Here is a 15,951-nt window from a genome sequence, read left to right as displayed (position 1 = left end):
CACCGGATCCCTCCTGCACCCCTCCCTGTGCCCCTCCCGTCATTGCCCACCCCCCAAAAGCCAGGGCCCACCCAGGTTACCTGTCCTAGCTATGCCACTAGTGTAGTGTGGGGGTACAGAGTAGATTTGAGTTTTTCTGAGGAGGCTCATGGCTATAACTGGATACCACAGCCCCTCAGGAAGGCCAGGTGGGATCATGGCAGATGGAGCTTGTACAGAAGGGACCAGCTGTTTTTCCTTAGAAGGGATTCTCCTTCCAGAAACTGTAGGGAGAAATCAGCATCTTCATGTGCTGAGGAGTTCCCTCCGAGGACCGGGGTCTGGGCTGGGTAGCTAGTTAGGAGAGGCAGGGCAGGGCTGGAGGGAATTCAGTTAGGAATGCAGGTATCAGCCTCTGTGAGAAGCAGGAGAACTGCAAGGTGATTTTCCCCCAAGGTACAAAGGTATCAGTTGTAAAGAGGGGAGTAGACGTTGGTTGAGAGTGCTGGGAAGCACCCTATAGCCTTAGTCATGGTGTGTAACAGCACCAGCGACTCTGGGCTTTGTGGGAGACAGTCCTGGAAGATACATGTACATTATTAGGAAGAAGGTTGAAATCCAGGGCTTCTGCAGTAGGTTTCTCTGTAAGGAGGACCTCAGTTCCAGCCAGTCAAGAAGCCCTATGGAGACTCTGCACATGGATTTGAAGATGGGGCAGAGAGGGGAGCTGAAACTTCATTAAAGAGAAGGGGTCCCTTTGGTGAGGGGAAAAGCAGATGACCACAATGACCTCTTTGGGTCTTAAAACTTGGCGGATCTATAGATCCATAAGATGGGATCCATTTAGCCACAAGGGAACCAGATTGGCTGGCCATTAAAATTAAGTTTTCTAGTGAATTATTTTTCCTGCAGGGCCCTGGCCACTTTCAGTGCCCAGGATGGATGAATCGGGATTGTGCAGCATCAGGCTTTTGCCTGTATGACCCCTGCCTCATTCACTTTAGAAACTGGAAGGCCTGTAGAGAATGAGCAGGGGAGCGCAGGAAGAACTAGGATGATCTTGCTAAGAGCAGTGACTACCATTCAGTGGAGCTCAGTTCTGTTCCTGCCTCTGCCGCAGACTTCACAGGTGATGCTGAGCAGGTCTCTTAAACTAGTTTTCATGGGGTCTGATTTTCAGAAGTACTGAGCACTCGCAACTGCCGCCAGGGTCAAGACAAGATGTGGCTGCTCCGCTCTTCTGCAGTCAGGCAGTGTGGTCGGGGGGAACGAGCACAGGGCTGTGAGTCAAAACACTGAGTTTTATCCTGGCTCCGCTGCTGATTCACTTGATGGCCTTGGGAAAATCACTTCTCTTTTCTCTCACAGTTTCACCTTTGGTAAATTGGAGCTAATAATAATACTTACCACCTGCTTCCCTGGAGTTCCGTGAGGGTTTATTAATGTCTGGAGAGTACTTTGAACACACAAAGCTCTGCGGAAATGGTGAGTACTCTGAAGAATCAGGCCCTGAGGGACTCAGGTAGCTGCCCAATCACCCCAAATTCGGAATTTTGGCTTTAATTGTTGTAAGTAAAATTTTCAAAAGCAGCTAAATGATGTAGGAGCCTAAGTGACATTTTCAGAAGTGACTTAGGCAGCAAGAGGGAGAAGTCTGCATGGTTCTTGGGCTCCTACATTACTGGAGAAAATAGGATTTAAGTCTCTAAGTCACTTAGGCACTTTTGAAAATGTTATTCTTGGGCTTCTAAGTGCCTAAGTCACTTTTGAAATGGGCATCATAAGAGTCTGCTATCTCCCGGCGTGTTACGAAGACAAATTCATTCATGTTTATGGTGCACTCTGATACTACAGTGATGAGCACCCTAGAAAAGTCCATGAAGAAACTAATAATTCTGTATTCAGTGCAGTGTTTGTACAGTCTGTAGAGTGAATAAGGCCCTGGGTCACAGGTTGAATGATGAGTCTAAAAAGAAATATTCAACAGCCCCTCCATCCCCTGAGCACCATCCTCCCAGTGCACTGAAAGAGGCAGGAACTAGGGGTAGGTGAGAATAATGAGATGTGTGTATACAATTAGACTGTATCATAATGTATATGCACAAGGGAGGGTGGGGGGCTGAATTAACATTACACAAGTAACCTTAACTCTGGTATTTTCTAATTCTTGTACCTTTGACTAAATAAACTAAATAAAGCTGTTTAATTTTTTTTCAAAGGTAACTATTAGAGTGGGTCAACAACCCAAAAATTTTCCTGTGAAGTATTTTGAATGCAGTATTTCAGTTTTTAAACAGATCTGAGATACTGGCATGTGGAAATGGAATGAGAATTTTTTCTTGGACTCTAACTAAAATGTTGATTCATTTCAACTTTTGAAAACGAAACATTCAGTTTTCCTTTCCAGATTTACAGGTTTGCCACTTCCTCCCCCTTTCTATTCTTTCATCTTTTCTTCCACTGTTAAAAGTTAGAAAAAAGTAAAAAAGGAAGAAAGCAGGGGAAAATCTTCTGAGTTTTTTCAGTTGGAAAGGTGTGGAAAAAGTAAAAAAAAAGATAAGTGAGTGAAAGCACTACTTTCTCTGTGGTGTGCTACCAAAACTACCCCCAGGAACTCACGTGAGAGAAGGGAAATGATAATTTTCAGCAGTTTATAATTCAGCCAAACCCAGAAGGAATCTCACTGCAGGAGGAGAAGGCACCTCCCTGGCCCCATCACTGACCCCTTTCCAAATTGCAAAGGCTGCAGCAATCAAGGAATGTGCTAGGGCTTCTCAAGAAGGTGCTGAGAATATTTTATCATAGAAAGTGTGAAGCAACTTCCATATTGGGAGTCACAACCAGCTCCCCCTCTAATTACTATTGGAGAAGGCTGGGGACAATGAATTGGTGACATTTATGTAACCTGAAGGACAAGGTGCTGCCCCTCCTCTGCTGCCCTACATAAGGACAGAGTTGTTGATATTTTTACTGGAGAATCCAGGGCTTTCCCAGGTCACAACTATTCTTTTGTGATGATATTATTTACTTAGATTTTTATCTTTAATACATTTACTGTTATTTTCTCTGCTTTAGGATCTAGCTCATCCTCCCCTTGCTGTGCCCTGAGGTTCCCCTGCTCTGGGGGCAGGGTCACACACTGAGGGCAGGTGTCCTTAATCCAGCATCTCTCTTGCACTTACCTGAGCAAACCACACTGGCATCATTGTCATGGGAGCACGGAGAGGCCCCCAGAGCGATAACAAGGCAATACTTCAAATGGGGTTCAGTTCCTTTACAGTGAAATGTGTCTGTCCAGACAGAGCCGGTTCCCTTCCCAAAATACGCTTCTCCTGGAGCCGATACAGCGAAACCACAGTCGAGCTGATGACAGAGAACGTTGGCGTCTGGTAAATCCCAGCGTGAGTCACAGAGGGTTCCCCAGGCACCAAGAACCTGGATCTCCACCCTCCCTGAGCACGCTGTGCTGCCGTTCACCAGCCGGAACCCTGTGTGCCCTGGGGAGAAGGGAGAAGGGGTTTAGAGAGGGAGCCTTGGAACTATTTTATAGCAAATAGTTAAAGAAAGGAAGGTTGGGGCATTTGATCCTTTTCTCATTATCTTGGCTTGTCTGGGGTTTTGATCCAACCCTATCAAACCCAGATCCCTACACAGTGAGATCAGTACATTGCTTCACCCTAATTTAGAATACACACCATTGGGATTTTAAAGACATTGTGCTGAATTCTTATGTGAGCATATGACACTAGCATCATTTGTGTGTGAGCATGTCTGATTCACTTGTGATATCCTGGGACAGGAGAACAGGAGAGATTCATTCCCCACACACTTGAATTCTTCAGTCAAGATCAACCCTTGTCTTTCTCCAAAGTGAGATGCTCCTGGGATAGATACAGCTATTCCACACTGTAGTTCATTACAGATAATGTTGGCAACTTTGAGATCAACGGGTGCATCACAGACTGCGGTCCATGTGTTTCCACATTTCATCTCCACACGTCCTGAGCAGGCACTGTCTCCTCCAACCATCCGGGGCTTAATGTGAAGGCTGAAAATTATGAAGGGGGCTTTGGGAGTTGAGGTCCTCCACTGGAATAAAACTTTGCCTAAAAGCTCATTCTGCGTCAGTGGCAAAGTGAAGGCAGCAATAGAAATAAAAAGGCAATATATTTAAAAAATTGAAAAGTGGGAATTAGAGCAAATCAACATACATTAGAAGTTATGATATGAAGAAAACTGATAAGGGAAGCTGAAGACATCAGGATAAAATCGATGACTGGGAGAACTATGAAAAACAAGGAGTTTTTTAAGTATATTAGGAACAAACAAACAAACAAACAAATCCTAACAATGTTATAGGCCCATTAGAAATGGAGATGGTAAAATTGTTAATGATGAGGCAGAAAAGGCAGAGGTGTTCAATAAACATTTCTGGTTTTGGACAGCAGCAGGATATCTATTCATATCTGTGAAGAGGATGAATCTCTTTCCAATCTACTGGTACCTAAGGAGCATGTTAAATGGCATTTACCAGGGATCAATATTTTTTTACATCAGCAGGCCTGAATAGCTGATAAAAACACAGAATAATAGAAATGTAGGCTTGGAAGGAACCTCAAGAGGTGATCTAGTCCGTCTCCTCACACCAAGGGAGGTTTAAGTATACCTAGGCCACCCCTACAGACGTTTGTCTAACTTGTTGTGCAAAGTCACCAATGATGGGGATTACACAACCTCCCTACATACCCTGTTCCAGTCCTTAATTATCCCTATGGTTAGAAAGGTGGTTTTTTTTAATATCTAATTTGAATCTCATTTGCTGCAATCTAAGATAATTGTCTAGTAATACCCTTGGTGGATATGGACAACAATTGACAAACAATCTTTCAGTTATTTGAAGACTGTTATCAGGTCACCTCTCAGTCTTCTCTTCTGTAAACTTAAAATGTCCAATTATTTCAACATTTCCTCATAGATCATGTTTTCTAAACCTCTAACTCTATTTGTTGCTCTCCTCTGGACATTCTCCAATTTGTCCTTATCTTTCTTAAAGAGTGATAAACAAAACTGGACACAGTACTCCAGCTGAGGCCACACCAGTGCTAAGTAGAGCGGGACAATTACCTCCTGTGTCTTACATATGACATTCTTGTTTAGACAATTTAGAATGACATTTCCCTTTTTCACAACAGCATCACAACTTTTCAGTCTGTGATCCACTATAACCCCCGAGATCATTTTCTGCCCTTGTCAGTTATTCCTTATTTTGGGGTTTTTTTGCATTTGATTTTTCCTTCCTAAGTCTAATACTTTGCACTTGTCTTTATTGAATTTCAATTTACTGATTTCAGACCAATTCTCCAGTTTATCAAGATCATTTTGAATTTTAACCCTGCCTTCCAAAGAGCTTGTGACCCCCCTCTCAGCTTCATGTCACCCACAAATTGTGTCAGTGTATTCTCTACTCCATCATCCAAGTCATTTATGAAAATATTGAATTGTACCAGATGCAGGACAGTGTTATTTTTTATTTATCCATAGGAACACAGCAATGACAGAGAAAAGAATAAAGGCCTACAGACCTATTTCTTACCTAAATCTCAGCTTTTCCCTCAAAACCAGGGTGACTCAGCTTACCCCAGGAACCCCTGCCTCTGGGGATTGTGTTACAGTCTCCTTCCCTGCAAACCCTTCCTCACCCCTTCTGTTCATCAGGGCTCCCCTGTTAACAATTCCCATGCTCTCTGTTTAAGATTTCCCACCTCAGGAGCCATCCCAAGGAAGGCGGCTTGTGCTCAGGTTGGCCAGATGCAAAAGTTTAAAAGCCCTGACACCTGTATTGTCAGTTAAGAACCAGTAACTGGGTTCTATGAAACCATTGTCTGCCGTTCTGGGACATGTGGGGAGCTCAGACGGGGGTTGCCCTTTGAACCCCTGAAGGAAATGTGAAAATAGCAGTAAAAGGACCTGAGGTACATGTAATATTCACAGAAATACAGATATAGTCCATGTTCTTTGCAGGGGTCATAGTAGACAAAGAACTGAACGTGAGCTCCCAGTGTGATGCTGCTGCAAAAATGGCGAAGGTGATCCTTGGATGTATAAAGAGGGGAGCAATGAGTACAGCTGGCTGAAATGCAGGATTTCCAGTGTACAGGAAATGTCACTATTTTAAAATTTCCTGTGAATTGGAAATCCGGCTAAATTTTTGTTTTGGAAACTCCAGCCCACGGTGTATCCAACTTGAAATTTGCTCCCAGGAACCCCAACAGATGCGGAGTCATACTGACATTTTTGTCAGTTACAAAACTGTTTACATCAGGACAAGCATGTCAATTTCTCAGAGCCACTGCTGGGGCTCTGGGGCAGCCTCATCATGTGGCCTGCCCTGGACTGGGAACCCCTTGGCTTCCAGACTCCTTGGCCAGCTGGCAGCCTAAATAGGAAAATAGCCCAGTCCGGGACATTCTGCAAGGCAGGGCTGCCCCAGAACCACAGACCCTGGGACACCAAAACCCATCCCGGGACTTCCAGGATCCCTGATGCAGAGCCTGGAGCCGAGCCTTGGTTAGAGCTGGGGCTCCCAGGGCTTGCAGGTTCCTATCCCATGGCAGAGAGCCTGAAAGCATTGGCAGGGCTGCCCTGGAGGTACAGACCCTAGAAAGACTAGGGTCTCCAATTCTGGGGCAATCTGTATGGTGGGGCTGCCCCAGAGCTGCAGATCCTAGAGGACTGGGATACCCAGCCCCAGGACAATCTGCACGGCAGGACTAACAGGAGCCACCCAGGAAACCATGGACATTTCCACCAGACCCTGCTTGTGGTTTCGAGAAAGTTCGTTGAACCCAATTCACTTTCATGATAAATGTTGAGTTCAACTAACTGGTATTTTCCAATGAAACTCTGGTTTGCCAGGTAATTTCCAACCAGCTCTATTAGGGAGGTGAGTTTTCCTGCGTGCACAGCACTGGGGACACAGATACTGCTTCTGCTTTTAGTGTCCACGTTGCTAGAAGGATGTTAAAAAATTGGAAAGGGCGCAGAGGAGATCTACAGTAATGATTCCAGGGCTTGAAAATGTGCCCTGCAGTGAAAAATGTAAGGAGGTCAATCTGTTTAGCTTATCTAAAAGGTGCCTGTCAAGGTTCATTCCCCACGCCGAACTCTAGGGTACAGATGTGGGGACCTGCATGAAAGACCCCCTAAGCTTATTGTTACCAGCTTAGGTTAAAACTTCCCCAAGGTACAAACTATTTTACCTTTTGTCCCTGGACTTTATTGCTGCCACCACCAAGCGTCTAACAAAAGTAACAGGGGAAGTTCCCACTTGGAAACGTCTCCCCCCCAAAATATCCCCCCAAGTACTACACCCCCTTTCCTGGGGAATGCTTGATAAAAATCCTCACCAATTTGTACAGGTGAACACAGACCCAAACCCTTGGATCTTAAGAACAATGAAAAAGGAATCAGGTTCTTAAAAGAGAATTTTAATTAAAGAAAAGGTAAAAGAATCACCTCTGTAAAATCAGGATGGTAAATACCTTACAGGGTAATCAGATTCAAAACATAGAGAATCCCTCTAGGCAAAATCTTAAGTTACAAAAAGACACAAAACAGGAATATACATTCCATTCAGCACAACTTATTTTATCAGCCATTTAAATAAAACAGAGTCTAACACATATCTAACTAGATTGCTTACGAACTCTTTACAGGAGTTCTGACCTGCATTCCTGTTCTGGTCCCAGCAAAAGCATCACACAGACAGAGAGAACCCTTTGTTTCCCCCCGCTCCAGTTTTGAAAGTATCTTGTCTTCTCATTGGTCATTTTGGTCAGGTGCCAGCAAGATTATCTTAACTTCTTAATCCTTTACAGGTGAAAGGGTTTTTCCTCTGGCCAGGAAGTATTTAAAGGTGTTTACCCTTCCCTTTATATTTATGACAGTGACCTAGACGTGTCTTGATTGCAGTGTATATGTATCTTCACATGGAAAAAAAACTGCATACTAACGGCCTTCTTAACCTAGTGGAGAAAGGCATAACAAGAACCAGTGGATGGAAGTTAAAGCCAGATAAATTCCTATTAGAGGTAAGGCATACATTTTTCACAGTAATATTGATGAAACATTGGAACGAACTACCAAGGGAAGCAGAAAATTCTCTACCTCTTGAAGTATTCAGAACATAATAGGATGCCTTTCTGGAAGATATGCTTTAGCCAAACACAAGTTTGGATGAAGTACAGGAGTAATTGGTTTAAATTTTATAGTCTTTGTTACCCAGGAGGTAAGACTTGATGATCTAAAGCTCCCTTCTGGCCCTAAAATCTATACAGCTATGAATCAAAAAGAGAGCTAAAGTTTACAAAACGAAGCACTGAAACATTCAGAATGCCAGACGTGTACTTGCCTGTGAAACCTTCATTACTCCCTTTTGTGACTGTGCGTGCAGGTTCATTGTCCAGAACATGAACCTGGCAAAAACATGGTTGGTGTTGAAAAAATTCATGAGAAGTGCTAGGCACTGGCATGTGCATAAACACATTCCAGAAGGGTGGTACCAGAACACCCTGACACAGGGTTATGGTGTAAACACACTCCTCAAAGATGATGAAAGGAAATAACGACCCTCATAAAGATAAGGTCAGGATCACAGGGTGATGGATAGAGATGTTTTGATCAAACCAACATAGACATGGTAAAGGGTGGTAACTTGCCACGTCAGAGGGGCAACGCGTAACTTGTTTGTATAAAAGACAGGTCACAGGGGAGGGGGGTCTTATTCTGGCATCGAAGGGGAGGAGAGTGGAAAGTCTCACCACTCACTGAGCCAGTCCATTGTAAGGGGCCTACATGTGCCAGTGTAACTGTAGACATTGATCTGGGGAGCTAGTACCGTGCTTTGTCAGCAATAAACCTGAACGAGTGCCTTCGCCACTGAACCAAGTCTGTGGGCTTCTTGGGCAGTTTGGTCGAGGCCTGCTGCGTCAGCTATCTGCACAGAGCTGGTGCAACACACAGAGAGAAAACACGCACAGCCAACAGCTGACAACAACTGGGAGGTAGGGAACTGTTATTATCTCCATTTTACACATGGGGAACCAAAGCCTAGAGACACTCTGTGGCCAAAATTATCAAAAGTGTCCACTGATTTTGGGTGCCCAACTTGAGATACCCAAGTCCTGGTTTGTGAGATTACCTAGGCATGTGCAGCATGGCTCCCACTGCCTTTAGTTTACAACAGTGCGTGTTCAGCACTTCTGGAAATCAGATGCACATGGTCTCAAGGGGGCCACCTGTGAAACATTTGGTTTAAGGGACTTGCCAAGTATCACATAGGAACTCTGTGGCAGAGGCAGGGATAGACTCTAATTCTCCAGGGCACTATTCAGCTGCCTTAGGAAGAGACCCTCCTTTCTCCTTCTGCAATCCCCTGTCTCATACACAGCACACTTTACAGTTTCTGCAACAAATGAGGCAGGGGGTCCTACAGACTACTGCCTCCTTCACTCCACAGCCCTGATTCAGATCACTGTCTATTCTGTGGAGAAAATAGCATGTTATCATGTAATGAAAGACTGTATCTTAATGCATACATACAAGTGGGCCAAACTAGAGGTGCAAAGACAACTTTAATTCTGCCATTTCCTTATTTTTACAGCTCAACTTTGCAAACTTAAAGTTCCTTAAAAGTAATGTTTTCTGCATACTTTCCTAGGTTTTTAAAAAAGCAAACTGAAAAAACAGAAGTTCCAAGATGCGGAATCATGTTGACACCCACATGGATCGTCAGCAGGGTTGGAACCTTTAGATCTGCCACCCAAACCTCTGCCACTTGAGCTAATGGCGTAACTGACAGCAGTAGTATGTTCTCATCCTCTTTGTGGACCAGCACTAGAGCGGGATCAGAAAATTTTGTTGGAGAGTTTGACAGATATTTGCTTACAGCAGAGGAATGGCAAAACTCAGGGATACTGGGTTCCATTACAGGCTCTGAAGAGGTGTGTGCTCTAGTGGTCACAGACCCCTCTTTCCCTGTTCCCCCAACCCTAACTCCTTCTGCCCGCACCCCTCCAACCTGTCCCAGTGCTGTCTCTTCCCCATCCCTTGCTCTGTGTCCCAGTCCCATTCTTCTTGGCTACCCAGTTCCAGTCTCCACTCCTCAAGCTTCTCATCCCCAGTCCCAGTCTCCTGGACAAGCCAGTCCTAGACTTCACCTCTGGCTTCCCCTGCCAATTTTCCCCCTGTTCTCTGTGCTGTCCCTCCCCTCTGGGGTCCTCAGCTGATCTGTTTCTCACTCTTACCCTTTCCTTGAGTTGTCCTGTCTGCCCCAAGCCCCGGTTTCCCTCCCTGGATGCCTCATCTACTCTCAGGGTTTCTCTCTACACACAGTTAGTTTGCGGCAAACTGGGGTGTAAATTTACCCCACACTAGCCTTCTGCACACTGAGTGTCCGTGTGGAGCCTGCTACTGCGCACTAACAGTCCCCCAGTGCTGGGAACCGGGAGAGATCAAAGCACACAAGGGAACTGCTCGGGCTTCTCTTCGCTCCCACACTAAATCAGTGCCACCGTATCCATGCAGCGGTGCCTATTTAACGCATCTGGTGAAGACGCATTACATTGATGGGCGAGCGCTCTCCTGTCCACATAATTAGTCCACCTCATCGAGAGGCAGAAGCTCTGCTGGTGGGAGAGCGTCTCCCGCTGACATAGTGCGATGCAGACACTGCTTTAAGTCGATGTAAGTTACATTGCTCGCGGGGGGGGGGGGGGGGGGGGGGGGGGGCGTTTCACACCCCTGAGCGATGTAACTTACATCAACATAAGCTGTAGTGTAGACAAGGCCTCACTGCGCAGCTACACCGTCCACATGGACACTCGGTGCATGGCAGGACAGTGCAGGGTAGATTTACACCCCAGCTTGCCACGCACTAAATGTTCATGTAGATCTGCTCTCAGTCTCCCACACCCCACCCTGGCTGCTTATTCCAGTCTCATCACCCAGTTAGTCTTAGACTCCCCTGACACCCTGGTTCCTCATCTGGTCTGTTTTTCCTCACCCACCTCCAGTTCCTCTCCACTGGTTCCCAGTCCCAGACTCCTCACCCAGTCAGTCCCAGTCTCCCCAGCTCCCAATCTCCTTGCTCAGCATGTCACAGTCTCTCCCCACCCACTCCCTGTCCTAATCGCGCTGCCTAGCCAGTGCTAGTCTCTTTCCCCCTCCTCCCAGTCCCAGTCTCCTTGCCCAGCCAGTCCCCATCTCTTGCTTTCTCTCCCAGTCCCAGTTTCTCTCCATCCACCAGCCTCCAGACTCAGAATATCCCCCCTGCATCCTTATCCTCGTCTACTTTCCCCTGCCACCCCGGTCTGCATTCAATTCAGGTAGCTTCCTCCTCACACTGCCTGGGCCCAATAGGTGGATACAGTCTCCCTCATCTCCGTTCTAGTGCCTGGCGCCACTCTGGCCCACAGCAGCCAGGAGCATAATTTCAGCATACTTTTATTGGTTACATATCTTGCCACTGCTGCAGCCCCTCTTTGGGGACTGTCACCTTGTTGCGGTGAAGGGGCTTGGGTGCTCCAATGATCCTCAAAGCTATGCTGTCGGGAGCTTCATTTTTCTTCAAATTTGGTATAATGAGAAGATTCCGGAAGAGTTGAGAAATTGTTTGCCAACATTGTTACCATCTTTAAAAAAGGAATAAGTTGGAGTGTGGAAATTATCATAGCATTGCCTTGCTATCTACAGCAGGGAAAATTCTTGCCCGTATCCTCTTAAACTGATTACTTACCCTTGCTGAGGAACGGTGGCTGGTAGACTGGCCAGGTGGTGAGGATCAGCAGCTACCAGGGTGGCCAGCAGAGAGGAACAGTGGCTGGCAAGGCAGCCATCTAGATCAAGTGCACAGATGGCAGAGCAAGCAAGGTTCCTTCTTCCCCAGGTGGGAGGTGAACTCACACAGATGCACCTCTGAACCCTGGGTCCTCACTGACCAAGAACCACCACTGTGAGTGGGGTGTGGTGAGGGAGCAGAGGGGGGCACAGAAAAGGAACTTTTGGTTGTAGAATTTAAGTACACGAGGCGGAAGACACTGCCTCATTCACTCTTGGCTGTGTCTCCTACTCACAGTTTTATGATTATGAATCCTGCTTGTGGCATTTTCCCTAATTAATGTCAGGTGATTTCCCTCCTTTCATTAAAAGTCTCTTTTCTACACTCAGGCTCTGCTTGTGAGTGGGGAAGTATTGCCTCTCAGACGTGCCCAGGGTGGTGTGTAATTTTCCCAGATTACTGGGCGGGGGCTTGATCCAGTTCTGTGTCGTATTGTTGAAAAGGAACCCCTAGATATTGAACTTGGCCCTGGTTGCTGCCAGCTCCACCTGGCAGAAGGGTTACATGTACAACTCCTTTCCCGCCCCCCTGCTACCCATGTGAAAAGAATGGGGGTTGGGATAGCTCAGTGGTTTGAGCATTACCCTGTTAAACCCAGGGGTTGTGAGTTCAATCTTTGAGGGGGCCATTTAGGGATCTGGGGGAAAAATTGGGGATTGGTCCTGCTTTGAGCAAGGGGTTGGACTAGATGACCTCCTAAGGTCCCTTCCAACCCTAATATTCTATTATTCTAATGTTGCAGTTTCTCACTGAAACACTCAAAATCCAGGAAAGGGTGGAGATTAAACACTGTCCTGAGCTCCCATCACCAGCAGGAGCTGCTAAAACTTCTGGAACTATAGGAAAATATATTACTCTTCCTTGTGCTATTTCAGAGGAAGATATTATTCCTACTAAATGTTAAGAAGAGAGAAATTAAAAATAAAACTTATAATGGGTCTTTAGCTGTAATGTTAACTATTGAATCACAACAAATGCCTCCATAATATATTCCTGTGCTGTGTAGGGTTGAGGTATATTTTTGGCTGAGCTCTCTATGCTACGCTAGATCTACAGGGTATCAGAGATTGTGAAATTTTCTATTACTGGTTGGTCCAAAATGTGAGAAGTAATAGAACAGAGGGGGGAGTGCTATCGGCGAAATCTAATTCTGGCCAAGCTGGGAGAATCTGCCCATTCCTTGGTCACCCTATGAGGGTGGCAAGGGGGCTACATAAATGCCCCACCCTCTGTACCTCTGCGGTTGTCTGGGGCTAGATTTTGGCAGGAGTGTAACATTTTCAAAAGTGCCTCAGTGACTTAGGAGCCTACGTGACATTTTCCTTTTCTATTTTCTCTCCTATATGCATTTTTAGAGGGGAAAGGAAAGACATGGCACTGAAACAACTGGAAATGAGATACTGAAAATGCTTCACAATCACACATGGGGCTCCTCAGAGGCCAGTGACATGAACAGTAATAATTACAGTTCAGTAATAACAATAATTACAAGACTTGCTCTGCTTTTTGTTCATTTCTCGTTAGGGTCACAGGCACACGATGCCCTGTGGGTTCAAGCCCTTTTGTCTCAGGGGATTTGTCTTTCAGGACAGAGTTGGCTGATTCTTACCTGAACAGGTCACTCCAGCATCCTCTGTGTGATCACAATTATGCTCACCCCATCCCCTGTTCCCGCACTGCCAGAGAACAGACTTGGTACCATCACAGGCAATGTTATCCAGCCAAATTTGTCCAGATCCTGCTCCAAAATGAGCATTACGATGGGCACTGACAGCAACTCCACATCCCAACTGCTTACAAACAACCCCAGCATCTGCCAAGTCCCAGCCATCATCACACACTGTCCCCCACTGATCCTGGTGTTTAACCTCCACTCTCCCGGCACAGGAGCTGCCTCCATCCACCAGCCTCAGCTCGTCGGCACCTTCAAAGAGAGACACAGAGCAGGGTCAGAGCAGCAGGGAGCCCCCTCCCCAGCATTATCACAGCAGAGTCTGCACCCGGCAGCAGGGGATCCACGCCCAGAGCTAGGATAATGGGACTGGGACATGCACAGAGATTCCTTATGGTGCCACCTGATCCCGTCTCAGGGCCTCACTCTCGGGGCTGTGAGTGCTTCAGCTCTCCCCATTTGATCCCCTCTCTGGCGATTTGGGGTGTTTTTACCTGTCCCGTGATAACATGATAAAAGGCACCAACACACCAAGTTGCCTTTATTCCAAATGGTGACATCTCCTGTCACTGTCACTGGGGCTGAAGCAAGCGAGATGCCGCCATTTCCCTACAGTCTGTCGGCATGTGGGAGTGAGGCGCCCTGAGTAAAGGTTTCAGAGTAGCAGCCGTGTTAGTCTGTATCCGCAGAAACAACAGGAATAGTCTCTAAGGTGCCACAAGTACTCCTGTTCTTTTTCCTGAGTAAAGCTGGCTGCCATTTCCCACTAAAGCCCATGGGGAACATGGCTGTCTCTGTGTGGCTGAGGGGGCTGGAGAAAACCCAGGGACCATGATGGGCAGCAGAGACCCTGTGAAAGGAGGATGGGGAGAGTGAGGGGAGTAGGGCACTGGGGGGACAGGAGGCAGGGATATGGGGTAAAGGAGTATGAGGTATGGGGGAAGGAGGAGCTAGGGGTGGGGAAGGGTGATCATGTATAGGGGCAGGAGTGAGGGGGCCTGAAGCAGGGCTACAAGAGCTTGAGGAGGGGAGGGGTGTGGCGCAGAGAATGGTAGGGAGGGGAGGTAGCCTGGAGCAGGGGCACATGAGGGAGTACTGGGGAGTATGGAGGAGTCGGGATCTAGTGGGGGGGGGGGTGCTGGTGGACAGGAGGTAGGGGAGGGGTTCTTGTGCAGGGGGACAGGAGGGTGTATTGGGGAGGGGAATAGAGTCTGGAGTAGGCAGGGAATGGGGTCAGGAGTGGGAGGGGGCAGGAGCGAAGGAGAGGAGATGGGAGGGGGCTCTAGAATGGGGGCAGTGCTTCCCAGTCTCAGGAAGAGAAGTTGTTGGGGGTGGGGTGGAGGAAGCCAGGGAAGTGTTGCTGTTTGCAAATGGCTAAACCAATCCCATTGTGTTACGGTGACATTATAGCTGATGTGAGTGGTTGATGTCAGTGTGAAGGTCTCCAGTATCTCTGTCTGTAACTCACCCCTGAGAAGTAACAGAAGTTCTGTGTGCGAGCGTGAACCATGCTGCATGAATTAGCTCAGTGGCTGTCAAGCTATTTCCCAGTCAGCCCTTCCTCTGTCAGAGGAACTGAACCAGGAGGGGAGAGCGAAGGCAGTGCTGGGCAATGGACGGCAGTTCCCAGTCTCAGGGGTGAGGGGAGGGTAAGCGCAGTCTCCAGCTGAGCAGCCGGGGGAGTTGTGCAGTTTGGGTGCACTAAAGGGTGACTTTTCAGCCTGTGATTCTCACCCCACGCTGGCAGAGGAGTAGAGGGGGGTTCTAAAGTCCAAAGACAGATGGAAAAATGAGACGGGATTTTTTTTTAACCTCGTAATTTTTGTTCTGTGGCACTTGGCATTACAGCCTTGTGCTCCCTACCGGAGCTACCTCTCCCCACCTGCCCCACACATTTCCCTCTTCCACTGGTCTCTTCCCACCCTCCTCCCCTGGGCTTTTCCCCCTCCTCTTATCCCCTTTCTACCTGGCCTCTCCGCCCTGCATGTACAGGCTGCTCCTTCCCCAGATGAAGAACAGACTCTGCCCCCACTCCCTACAAGCTGCTTTTCTCCGAGTTACTCTGAGTTCCACCCCCTGCCCCCAGTTGTCTCTAGGGCTGTTTGCATTTCTGGGGGTTGTGGAGAGGCAAAGCTGGCTGCTGGGAGGGAGACAGTTCACAGGGACTGTGAGGTGGGGCCACACAGTGCTCGGGTATTGCCTGGGAGAACTGGCCCCCAGGTAGGGTTTGAAGACCCAGGACTGTCCCTGAGACTGGGAGCAAGTCCCGGCATCATTACTATGCCTAGGAGCTACGGCTACATGCAGAGTTCCACTGTGAGCCCTGGAACAGGCTGGTTGCAGCTGTGGATGGCTGAGCTGGGGACACCATGTTTAAGGAGCCTCCATGGAGCTCAGAGAACAG

The 15,951-nt window shown here is 47.3% G+C and overlaps 1 protein-coding gene across 2 annotated transcripts in view; it reads right to left on the bottom strand.

Moving 5' to 3' along the window:
* Positions 1 to 15,951, bottom strand: part of LOC102941373 (scavenger receptor cysteine-rich type 1 protein M130) — a 1,272,625-nt gene that overhangs the window by 136,604 nt on the left and 1,120,070 nt on the right. Inside the window, exons 2-3 of one of the 2 annotated variants that reach the window (XM_037912395.2) lie at positions 13,485 to 13,799; positions 3,162 to 3,476 (exon numbers count right to left, since the gene is read on the bottom strand). In XM_037912395.2, coding sequence (XP_037768323.1) covers positions 3,162 to 3,476; positions 13,485 to 13,799 — 630 coding nt within the window. The remainder of the gene's footprint in view (positions 1 to 3,161; positions 3,477 to 13,484; positions 13,800 to 15,951) is intronic. The other variant, XM_043552007.1, reaches the window with a different exon arrangement.

The sequence above is a fragment of the Chelonia mydas genome, chromosome 1 (assembly GCF_015237465.2).
Source record: "Chelonia mydas isolate rCheMyd1 chromosome 1, rCheMyd1.pri.v2, whole genome shotgun sequence".
Lineage (NCBI taxonomy): Eukaryota > Metazoa > Chordata > Testudines > Cheloniidae > Chelonia > Chelonia mydas.
Note: the sequence above shows the minus strand (reverse complement) of the source record. Positions and strands in the feature narration are given on the sequence as shown.